The 12,598-nt window shown below is 34.5% G+C and overlaps 1 protein-coding gene across 1 annotated transcript in view; it reads right to left on the reverse strand.

Annotated features, from left to right (window-relative positions):
* Window positions 1-3,987: 3,987 nt before the first annotated feature.
* LOC145940178 (proto-oncogene tyrosine-protein kinase ROS-like) overlaps window positions 3,988-12,598 on the reverse strand; it is a 14,482-nt gene continuing 5,871 nt past the window's right edge. Inside the window, exons 3-6 of the mRNA XM_083045094.1 lie at window positions 5,544-5,550; window positions 5,021-5,308; window positions 4,516-4,712; window positions 3,988-4,419 (exon numbers count right to left, since the gene is read on the reverse strand). Coding sequence (XP_082901220.1) covers window positions 3,988-4,419; window positions 4,516-4,712; window positions 5,021-5,308; window positions 5,544-5,550 — 924 coding nt within the window. The remainder of the gene's footprint in view (window positions 4,420-4,515; window positions 4,713-5,020; window positions 5,309-5,543; window positions 5,551-12,598) is intronic.

The following is a 12,598-nucleotide window of genomic DNA, read 5'->3' on the forward strand; positions in this document are numbered from 1 at the left end:
ACTAATAATACGGAACATATCTAGTGTGTAAAATTAAAAATAGGCACTAGCGGATTCTGAGGGGAGGGGTTAAACCCCCCCCCTTGGAAATTAATAGAAACAGTTTTGCTGAATTTGTTTAAAAAATATAAGTAAAGAAAAACAAACATTAAAGAGCTATCGACGTCGTTGATCCTGGAATAAAAGCTAATCATGAAACCAAAAATATTAAATAAAATAATTTTGCAAACCCCCTCCCATTATCGACGTCAAGATCCGCTAGTGAAAATAGGTATACATTGTTATTTTTATAATTTGTTTCAGTTGTTTTAAAATTTAACGTTTTATATCGATTAAAACAGCAATATGTTTAATTAATACATAAATGTGTTAAAAACCTCTTTAATACAAAAAATGTTTAACACAAAAATTTTAACCATATTTTTTAACAAAAAACTCAAATTTTCCAACTATGTGCAGATTAAGTTATCTCCTCTCTTCTTCTATACACATACCTACACAAAAAAAGGTTTTATATTATATTATATTTTTGTTTATATATACATGGCCGCGTCAACCAGAACAGCTTTACGACCAAAATTGAGAACTAGCTAAAAATTCTTTCTTGGCCGGAAAAATTACTTTAATATATCTACACTCGGCAAAAAAAACGGTACACTTGAAAAGTAGTAAAAAATTGCAAAAAAATGTATAACAGCAAATAATTATGATATCGAGGTGTTTAAAAAAAGAAAATGAAGCTTGAAGTTTATAGTTTGAGAAAATTTTTGTGCCGATTACGTGGAATGATCAGTTTTGCAATGACAAATGATATAATGTGAACCTGCAAAACTGATGAATAGAAGGTCCACTTTCCTGAATTGCACGGCGTAAATCAGTTGACGTAGCTGAATGGGATAAAAAGCACGTGAAAATTTGAACTTTTCTCTTTAAAATGCGCTTTGGTGGAACTCGATATGATAATTTTTCGTTGAGTTATCGCAATTTGAAGAAAGTCGGTAAAGTAAAAAAGTAAAAAAGTAAAAAAGGAAAATAGAAAAAGGAAAAAAGTAAAAATGAAAAAAAGGAAAAAATAAAAAAAAGAAAAAAGGGAAAAAGAAACAAGCCACATTGTTTAAAATCACATCTGTCTTTTTTTCTTTTTTTTCGTTTTTTTTAAATTTCTTTTTGTCTTTTTTTCATTTTTTTACGCGAGGAAATCCTCATGAATACCCTCCGAGCCCCGAGGAAGTAGTGCCGAACTCTTACCGGCGAAAACCTCGCGAATATCCTACTCGAACTTTGTTTACGCGAGATGCCCGGCACAATTTGCTCGCTTCGGGACACCTCCGCATTCAATGCAACATTCTTGAATAGAATTGCAACGGTTCGAATTGATAAAGATAGCGGATACACATTTTAAATCACAATTTGTCCTTAAAAATTCGACTTTTTTCAAATTGCGATAACTCAGCGAAAAAATTATCGTATCGAGTTCCGCCAAAGCGCATTTTAAAGAGAAAAGTTCAAATTTTCACGCGCTTTTTATCCCATTCAGCTACGTCAACTGATTTACGCCGTGCAATTCAGGAAAGTGGACCTTCTGTTCATCAGTTTTGCAGGTTCACATTCTATCATTTGTCATTGCAAAACTGATCATTCCATTTAATTGGCACTAAAATTTTCTTAAACTACAGACTTGAAGCTTTATTTTCGTTTTTTAAACATCTCGATATCATAATTATTTGCTGAGTTATAAATTCTTAAACATTCGCAATTTTTTACTACTTTTCAAGTGTACCGTTTATTTTTGTCCGATGTATTTTATAATGCTGTGTGGTATTTTAGAAGAATCTAATATGGTGGCCTCAAAATGGCTGTTTTTTTTATTTTCAAAAATCACATAAACTAATTTATTAATCTGTTCTGTATAAAATATTATGTGACCTAAAAATTTTTTTACACTCTTAAAATTTGTATTAATGTACCTGCTTTAAGAAACCACTAAAGACTGTGGCAAACTTAAGCAGTAAGACTTAAGACTTAAGAATTTCATCCATACGGAATTCGCAGAGATGCTTAAGTTTCAGAATAGCTGCCTTACTACTCGACCGTGATTGATCGATTCACTTAAGTTTTAAGTCTTACTGCTTACGTTTTTTTATGTGCCACGGCCTTTAGAGTTTTAAAAAAGAAACATGGCGACTCCAATACGGTGGCTCTAAAACCCCAAAATAGCGAAAAAAACAGCGTTGTCCTTATGTAAAAAGAAAAAAGTTTTTTAGAAAGAAGTAATGCGGGCTCTTAAAATAAATTTTAGAGACAGTCTCAACCCTGTGAAACGCAGAGAGCTTCCAACAAACATGAAAACTCAGACATTGAGCAATTACTTCATTAACTCCAGAAAACAACGACAAAACATAAGGAAAACTTTTTTTGCTATTTTGGGGTTTTAGAGCCGCCATATTGGAGTCGCCATGTTTCTTTTTTAAAACTCTTAGTGGTTTCTTAAAGCAAGTACATTAATACAAAGAACAATGCTGAAAAAGGGCCAAAATTTGCCTGTAAGGGAAATGTATGAAATTGGTATATCTTTATGTTTTTGGACCTGCTGAACTCGAAAATAAAGCTTGAAATTGTCCAAACACCGGGGAAAATAGTAAAAATGCAATTTTTCTACAGAAAAGCATTTTACAACAAATGTTTTTTTAATGAATAAGTGGCAATTGTGAACAAAAATAGTCTTTTTTTGTTGATATTGGAAAATCGTGTGCAGAATGTGTTATCTGAACGTAATCAGTCCTCTAATTTCGAAATATTAATAAACCAGGAATACATGAAGACGATGTCTTTCAATCTAATCTACAATTAGATGAATCGGAAGATGAAGATTTATAAACATTTGGGTTACTTTTTTATTTTTTCTCTTATCAGTTTTTTATGTATCTCATTTCATTTTCTTTTGCTAATGTTTATAAATGTTAATCATTTTGTACTAAACAAAATTTCTTTTACCTTTTTTTATATATTATAAATAAATAAATAAAAAATAACAATATACGAGATTAGAAATTAAAAATAAAAAAGAGCTATTATTATATATTGTATACCGATGACACCTCGTGATAAATTTGTGAGCTTTGTTGGGCCTGAGACACGCTTGCAGATAGCACTGGGTCACTCTCGTACGGGCCGCTCTCGTGAACGCAATCACCAATTTTTCGAAGCTTGCTTGCTTGTGGCCGAACATCGCAGTCGCCTTCGGCTTGGAGAGCATAATCGGGAATCGCTTGCCTTCCTTTTCCGGCTTGCTTTGCTGCATGTTTATTAAGGAGATTTCCGAAGCCACGAGGAACGAACCACGAGGAATGAACCACGAGGAACGAGCCATCAGATCAAAAGGTACGCACCGGGCGGTGAATCGCTTTTAGTTGCTGCATGTTGCACGATCGTCGCTATTTTTTTTTTTTTTTTCTTTTGCGCCCCCTTGACATTGTCGTTATTGTCACTGAGTTGTAAAATCTCATTCTCGATTAGCTATTTGCGAGACGTGGAGTTTTATTATTATCTCCGCGTGATTAAAGTCCATACAGTCCACTTGCAATCAGTAAAGAATTCGCACTCATCGCTTTACGGGGAGAAATGAACGCACCCTCCTCCGAACATAATTTTTTATATAGAACAGATTAATAAATTAGTTTGTGATTTTTGAAAATAAAACAGCCATTTTGAGGCCGCCATATTGGATTCTTCTAAAATATCACACGGCATTATAAAATAGATATATTAGAGTAATTTTTCCGGCCAAGAGAGAATTTTTAGCTAGTCCTCAATTTTGGTCGTAAAGCTGTTCCGATTGACGCGGAATATGCCACATATATTTTTGTTTACATCTATCTAATTAGATTTAAGATGTATAATATTATTATGTATATAATAAAAAAATATATCTTTTTGGAATAACTGCATTTACCATGCGGTAATAATCATTGGTGTAAATATCTCTCGTTAGTCGCTGACTTTGACAATACGATGTTCGCGATTTCTCGTGGATATTAAACAATTTCGACACGCGAGATCTCTATGCACAAAGTGCTGTTCTTCTAAGTAGCGACAACCCCGAGCAACATCTTCGCACATGGCGAGCAAATCTTGTAGACGCAAAGCGTTCGGATTTGACGTTTGCAATATCCGACTCTCTTCTCTCAAATAAGTTAGTAAGTCACCAGCTTCCATTAATTCTAATATGAGCCATGGTGCATCCATGTCAACACAAATGCCCAATATTTTTAGCACATGTTTGTGATCAAAGTCGCTCATAAAGTTGGCCTCTTTTAAGAATTCGTTTTTGTCTTGTGGTGTAGCACCTTCTGATAGCATCTTTATGGCGGCAGGCGTTGTTTCCAAGTCTTTAAAATTTTTAACAGTTCCTTGATATACCTACAAAATATTTAATTATTTGAAAATTTTCTGATTAAAAAGTTAAAGAAAATCGTCGAGGATATATTTTAAAAAAAAAATTAGTTATTTTTTAACTCTTCCGTATGCGCCGCTGCCTAGAAGTTTTCCTAAGGTAATTTGCTGTTTGTCGATTATAATCCGTGCAAATTCGTCCAGATCAATTTGCGGTAATTTAGGATTGTTCATAGATGTGATTTCAAAATTCACGTAAGGTGCTTCGTTTATAGTTGATTTTTTGGTTATTTGTTTATTTTTTTTGCGTTGGCGATATGCTATTAAATAATAAAGAGTTATAGTACACTTATCTAATACTATGCATTGCAAAATTTGAATAATTTTTAACAAACAAACTAACTTTTCAGAAACTCTCTATATGTATATATCAAATCTAAATTAATTTTTAATCAAAAATCCTAAATTTATAAGAAATATACATACAACAGTAAAAGTAGTAAAAATTACAGATTACGATGGTAGCGACAAGGCTTAATATGAATGGCAGATAATTGTATAGAAATGGTAGATATTGCATAATTGATATTTTGATAGATTCTGTTAAATCAATCTGCGCTTGATTTACTCCATTGTCCAAGGCCGTAAGCGTTTTCAGCCTGCACGCGGAATCTATATTTCCGATTCATGTCTCTTGTAATTATCCAATAATTATCTGTTCCGTTATAGTATAAATTCCAATGATTGTTTTTGTCAGTTTGATTGTTTTTTTTGTAATTATTTTTGACAATTAAACCTTCCAGTCGATACAAAATCACTTGTGAATTGTGAGATTCAGCAGGTTCCCATTTCAAATGATAAGTGAAATTTGGAAGTTTCGTTATCGTAGGTACCCCAGGAGCACTCGGAACATTACCTTTGTTACACAAAAGTACAATTTAAATTTCTTAGTTTTATTCAAGGATACCTTTACTTAAAGGAATGCTGGAGTTAACTGTTTTACTGACAAAATGTTAATTTGTAATTTTATATTTATTTTTTATTGCTTTTATAAAATTAAAAATTTTTTCAGGGATTAAAGTACACATGTTAATAAAGACATGAATGGTCATGTCTAATTAAAAAAAAAAAAAAAAATTTTGAAAGTTTACCAATAACCTGTCAGTTCATACAAATATTTAGTTTATATTAAAGTTATATAGTTTGCAAATAGAAAATAAATCCAGGAAGGCAAGAAAAGCATGTGAAAGAATGACAGGAAACCTTCAAAATTGAATTTAGAGGTTTAGCCTTGAAAAGAAACAAAAAGTCTGATTTATGTAACGCATGCATGTTATACTGAAGTAATAAGATAAAAAGAGCAATAAATTTTATTCCTGGATATTGGTACAGAGACGCATTAGATATACTAGGAGAGTTCTAACCTATGGGGCTCCGAGAGGGGGGGGGGGGCGGGGGTATCTCTAGGCGCGGGGGCTGACGTCATGCGGGGCGGGGGGGATCTCGGTGACGCGGGGGCTGACGTCATGCGGGGCGGGTGGAATCTCGGTGGCGCCGTGGCTGACGTCACGCGGGTGGAGGGGATGTTTCGACAAAGGAGGGGGAGTTTTCTGAGTGCAATATTTGTAGATGGTATCTTTACGACTTTTTTATGAGGGATCTTAGACATTTTCCCAACAGGTATAGAACAAACGCCGATGATCGACAATTTTGTACCCTCGTTAGTATAATTTTATTACGGAAGCGCCGATGTCCGGCTGCTCGAACTTGTCAACGGAGCGTTCTAGAATCCATAAAACTATGTTTTTTTTTTCATTTTATGTCCATAAAATCATTAGGATATTATGGAAAGAAATGAAGATTTTAGGGCCGACGCTGCGACGAACATGTCTAAACGTTATTTATAGGTGCAAATGTAAAAGTGTTGACGTTCGGCAGCTTTGTACTCTCGCGGAAAATCTCCCATAAACGAGAGCGAAACATCTTCTTTAATATTTAAAAAAAAATTTTTTTTTAAGGAAGAATGCAACGTATCGGCGCCAACGTTCGGCAGCTTTGTACCCTCGCAGAAAATCGGTCGTAAACGAGAGCGAAACATCTTCCTTAATATTTTTAAGGAAGAATTGCGATAATTTTGAGAGGAATGGGGGTTGAAACTTATGGAGAGAGTCTGTCTCCGCATCAAACAGTCTTTAGCATTCGTATAGCACAGATCAGAGTAAAAGAAATGGATGAAGATATTATTATGACTGAGGATAGTAATAATGACATAGAAATTATAGATATCGCGGAAGATAGTGATATTGATGTAGATATTATAGATATTGCGGAAGATAGTGATAGAGAAGAAAATGACATAGTGAGTGAATCAACAGACTCCGATTATAATAGCGAGCACGGCGGGGACTTGGATATAATTGAACAATTATTGGGAGTGCCTGTAATCAGCAACATAAATGTTGTAACGAGGGTGTGCGCTATATATTCATATTATATATCTGAAGATTATATTAAATTATGCACTGCTTGTGTAGTACGAAATGCGGAACTATTTGTAAACATTTGTGCCATACGCGTGCATTGTACCACTTCTTATGAAGTGATTATAGAAGAGTGGTGCAGCGATTGTCACGCTCCGCTGCATCTGATGTTCACGCGGAACATGTGTCCACTTTGTAATCATTGTAAGTATCCGTTTTATATTTATAATAAATTAAAAATTTGAAAAAACAAAAGTAAAATTCACTGTTTCTATTTTCAGTATAAGACGCAGCCTCCACTCTACTACCTCACCAGTCATCGCTGCAGTCACTGTAACCACCTCCATCGCCCGACCACCTCACAGCTGCCGTTGCCGCTAGCATTTTTTTTTAATTTTATATTTTATATTTTATATTAATTTTTATTCATATATTTTCATTTTTATTTTATATTTTCTTTTATCCATTCAATTTCATACTTATATCTTTGATATTGAGAGCCGATAAAAATATTCTTAATTTTCTTTTATATTAATTTATATTTACATTTTATTGTATTCTTTTATATTCTTTTATATTATATCTATTTTTAAATTTTACATGCTTCTATATTTTTAATCACACACACACACACACACATTTTATGAATAAAAATTATTATTAATAGAAAAAAAATTCTCTCTTGCGAACACCTCACGCTCTCCTAAGCGCTCTCTCGCAGTCCCTAACCTCGCGCTATCTCTCTTTCATATACCTCGCCGCAACATCTCTCTCCTTCACGTTCGCCTCACGCCCTCTCTTTCTCTCGCGTTCACCTCGCGCTCTCTCATTGTCTCCTAAGCGCTACCTCTCTCGCAGTCCCAAACCTCGCGCTATCTCTCTTTCATGTACCTCGCCGCAACATCTCTCTCCTTCACGTTCGCCTCGCGCTATCTCTATCTTCTCTCGCGCTACCTCTTTCGCGATCCCTAGCATCACGTTCCCCTTCCCCGCATGACGTTATCCCCCGCAAGGACCGCTACAAGCTTCGTATGAGAGCTAGGGAACTGTTTACGGGTGGGAGAGAGTGCGGATTGGAAATGCGTGCAAAGAAATTACATCATAATTTAAACTTAAAATCTCTTTATTCTTCTCTCTTTTACATTTTTTTTTTCATGCATATTATGGAGTAAAAACTAAAGCTACCACCTCGCAATCGATGAGCTGATGCTTAGTGAAGGCGTCGCTAGCGCGTATTATATTTGGTACTTTTTTATTATCCGTTACATTAGACGCGATATTTGAAAATTGTGTAAATTTAACATCGACTGTCTCGGTAATTTTAACCAATCGATCAAAAGATACATCAATGCATGGATCGAGATCGAACATACGGTGTAACGTCGATTCGATCATCATCATGCATACATTTGAAGATTCGAGACTTATGAGTTTGACGTTGTTAATCGTATGAACTCGCATTGTTAGCGGTCTAACGCTTATAAAACTGTGGACATCATTAGAGTCATTCCGAAGAAAATTTTAAAGTATCATCGAATATGAAATTCTTATGCTTTTATTCCATATATTCCTACAATTTTTGAAGATCTTACATTGAAAATTATTGTACGGAATTCACAAATTTGACATAATAACTTTATAAAAGCGTATTTATTTCATTCTTAAATCGGATTTTTTTTTTTATGCAAAGAATAATATTATAAAATCGTAAATCCCCTTACTAATCTTGATCATTGAATAAATCTCACCATTTATCTACATTTCCCTTCAATCAGAAATTTATATAAATTTAAAATCATACTATATCATCGTATGCAATTAATTACAACTGCGATTTAGTGCGATTATATATATATTTATAATAAAAATGGAAAAATGTTTATATTTGTTTTATTTGAATATAAATGCATAACGAGAAGACTAGAGGAGACCGGGGCTAGTAGGCTCAGTTCAAAGATATTATAAAATACCTCTTTTGTTATAAAATATATATATTTTTTTTTGTTTTGAACACGCGTTTTAGATTGGTCATCACTAATTAAATAAAAATATATTATATAACTAATTTTTATGAGATCTATATTGATGTTTTATTTCTTCTAATATAACAATATTGATATGTGTGCAATTGAAAACTATTAAAATCATCAAAAAAGCCCGATCTCTAAAAGTTAATAAATTATATAATTTTTTCCGTGATTCACGTATATGGCACCACTGTGTGACATCTCTCTCGCGCTATCTCTCTCACGGTCCCTAGCCTCGCGCTATCTCTCTCTCTTTCGTATACCTCACGCTCTCTCATGAACGCCTCCCGTTATCTCTCGTAAACGCCTCACGCTCTCTCTCTTCTAAGCGTTCTCATGGTCCTTTCCGCAGGTATAAACAAAACAGCGTATGGCGTATAGCATTACGGTGAGCGCTGATGTCCAACCGCTCGAATTTATAAACAGATATTTATTACTACGATTTATCTGAAGGGATGGGGCTGAAGCTTATGGAGAGAGGATCTGTCTCTGCGATGTTCATCACAAAGTTTAAAGCAGTCGCCGAGCTAAGTATCGCTAAGTGTCGTCGAGCTAAGTTATTAAGTGCAGTGCAAAATGCCTTTTGGATCGGGAGACATTTTGGGCCCAAATTTTTTTTTAACAAGAATGTCCTTAGAACTTCATGAAATAATAGACATAATATCTTGGAAGACCCACCTGCTAGAAAATTTATTGAGGACTCTGTTCCTTATATTCACAATGTCGATAAGTTTTTATTATTATATAATAAATTTGTTTATTAATATTATCTACTAAATATATTTGTCGATTTTCAGAAGATAACCGAGGAATCCGTCCAAATCGGTGGATACCTTAATCTTCGGCACATGGAACAAGTACGAAATTATCGGTGGTGCGATCGGCGGGAATTGGCCGAGCTATGGGACGACGCGGAGGGGATCGTGGAATGGGCACAGGATTACTGGTGAGATGACGTCTTCTGCCTCAGAAAATTGTTCGGCGAGGAATCATATCCTCCCGAACCTGTCAGGGAGGAATTATGGATCTAGTGAGTATCTCTTTTTAATTTTACAAATTATTAAAATAATAAAATAATTAATAAAAATTTTAAATTTTTTAAGTTGTTTTTATATCGCTAGTACAATAATCAAAGGGGTAGTTGTAAATTAATCGACCAAACTAGCCAAAATTTGTTTATTTAATAGAAGTTACAACGCTTCGACCATATGGTTGTGGTCCTTTTCAAGTATAAACTGAAATAATAATTAATTTAAAAAAAAACGGTTTGAATACAAAAAACAGTAATATACATAAATGGATTTGCTATAAAATTTTGAGTACATACGTTCTTATTGAAACACTTCACAAATTTAAGTTAAAACAAATCATTAACATCTTGTTGAATTTTAAAGAGAGAGAAACATTGTATGAGTATGAAACTTTATCAGTGACTGAAATATAAAAATAGGAAACCAAGCTAAACGACCTTTATTATTTTGTCATTTAAGATTTTATTTAAGCTATCTGTGTCCTTTTGTAGGTTGATTATATTATTGAATTTTTAATATACAACATTTCCGCGATTTCTCTCTTTTTCACATATTTCTCATTATATAATATATTAGGTTTTGTCCAAATCAAATTCATGTCCGAATTCCAACTTATGTTTACTTATAACGGAATGATTGGTTTCATGCAATTTTATATTGTTAAAATGCTCTTTCACTCGAGTACGTAAGCGCCTTTTTGTTTGGCCGATATATAACGCATTACAGTTTTTGCAATCTAATTTATATACAACATTAGTTCTCTGATCATTATGTAAACTATCTTTACCACGTTTAATCAATGTATTTAGCTTTTTTTTGGTTATTTTATAGACGTTGAAGCCCATGCCACGCATAACACGATATAGATCATAACTCACATCTTTAGCATATGGCAATGAAATAAAAGATGTTCTGTCAGATTGTCCACGATTCATATCACAATCATTAATGTAATTACGAATTTTTAATACATTAATTCTTTTTTGTATATGTCGTTTGATGATGTGTTTAGGTTAAACAATTATTAAGTAAGATATCATTCACCATCTCAATGTTTTTATGATGGAAAATGTCATTGGATAGTAGAATGACATGATCAACCAGATTATAAATAGTATTAATTTTATATTTTAAAGGGTGGTTAGAAAAAAAAAGTTTATATATCTTCCAGAACATGTAGGTTTCCTGTACCAATTAGTAATGAGTCTATTGTCTGAACGAATGATCGTTGTATTTAGGAAATTAATGGAAGAACTGACTTCAATTTCATATGTGAAATTCAAGCGTTGGTGGTAATTATTAAAAGTCATTAATATCTCATCTATTTTTGTACGTGGCAATATAGCAAAAACGTCGTCTACATATCTATAATATATGGGGACAGTGAAACTTAACAAACTTAAACATTGTGTCTCCAAATCATCCATCACAATATCTGCTATGATAGGTGATAAAAGAGAACCCATCGGGCTGCCAAATATTTGTTCATAAAACTGACCATTGAAGCTGAAACTAGTTGAATCTAAAATCAATTCTATTGCATGTAAAAATTGAGCTAAATTGAAATTTGTGTTCTTAGCAATGTCAATCCAACGTTTTTTAACGGCATTTAAAACCAACTCTTTAGGAATATTTGTGAATAATGAACTAACATCTAAAGATATCATTATATCATTATCATTAATAAAAGTATCTTTAATATTTTTAACGTTTATCGCTCGTTTATCGCAGTCTGTAACGCTAACTCAGAAACGACTACGAACGGGTCAGAAACGGCTTCGAACGAGTCAGAAACGGCTTTGAACGGGTCAGAAACGACTACGAACGGCTCAGAAACGGCTCAGAAACGGCTTTGAACGGGTCAGAAACGGCAAAGAACGGCAACGAACGGGTCAAGAACGACTCAGAAACAGCTTTGAACGGGTCAGAAACGGCAAAGAACGGCTCAAGAACGACTACGAACGGGTAAGAAACGGCTTTGAACGGGTCAGAAACGACTACGAACAGCTCATAAACGGCTTTGAACGGGTCAGAAACGACTACGAACGGCTCAGAAACGGCTTTGAACGGGTCAGAAACGACTACGAACGGCTCAGAAACGGCTTTGAACGGGTCAGAAACGACTACGAACGGCTCAGAAACGGCTTTGAACGGGTCAGAAACGACTACGAACGGCTCATAAACGACTTTGAACGGGTCAGAAACGACTACGAACGGCTCAGAAACGGCTTTGAACGGGTCAGGAACGGCTTCGAAAGGATCAAGAACTACTATCTTATGGTAGCGGACGATAAAGAACGGCTATTGAAGAATGACAACAGGAAATGAATGATAAAACGAACAACAAACGGCGATCGGGAAAACCGATGAAGCAAAGAAGCAACATAGTTTGGAGATACGGCAGTTTGTGAACGAACTGCACGCTCCGGCGAGAAAAAAATTTTCCCCGAAGACATCGTCGAGTAGCGTTCGTATTCTCGCTTTTGTCTTTACTCTTGAGTGGTAACCTCTATTGAAAAGAGAATACGGACGCATCTCGACGATATCTTCGGGGAAAATTTTTTTCTCGCCGGAGCGTGCAGTTCGTTCACAAACTGCCGTATCTCCAAACTATGTTGCTTCTTTGCTTCATCGGTTTTCCCAGTACTCTGCGTTGATACCACTGCTT

This window comes from Prenolepis imparis, unplaced genomic scaffold, assembly GCF_030444845.1.
Source record: "Prenolepis imparis isolate NDT839.2.m4 unplaced genomic scaffold, iyPreImpa1.0 SCAF_9, whole genome shotgun sequence".
Lineage (NCBI taxonomy): Eukaryota > Metazoa > Arthropoda > Insecta > Hymenoptera > Formicidae > Prenolepis > Prenolepis imparis.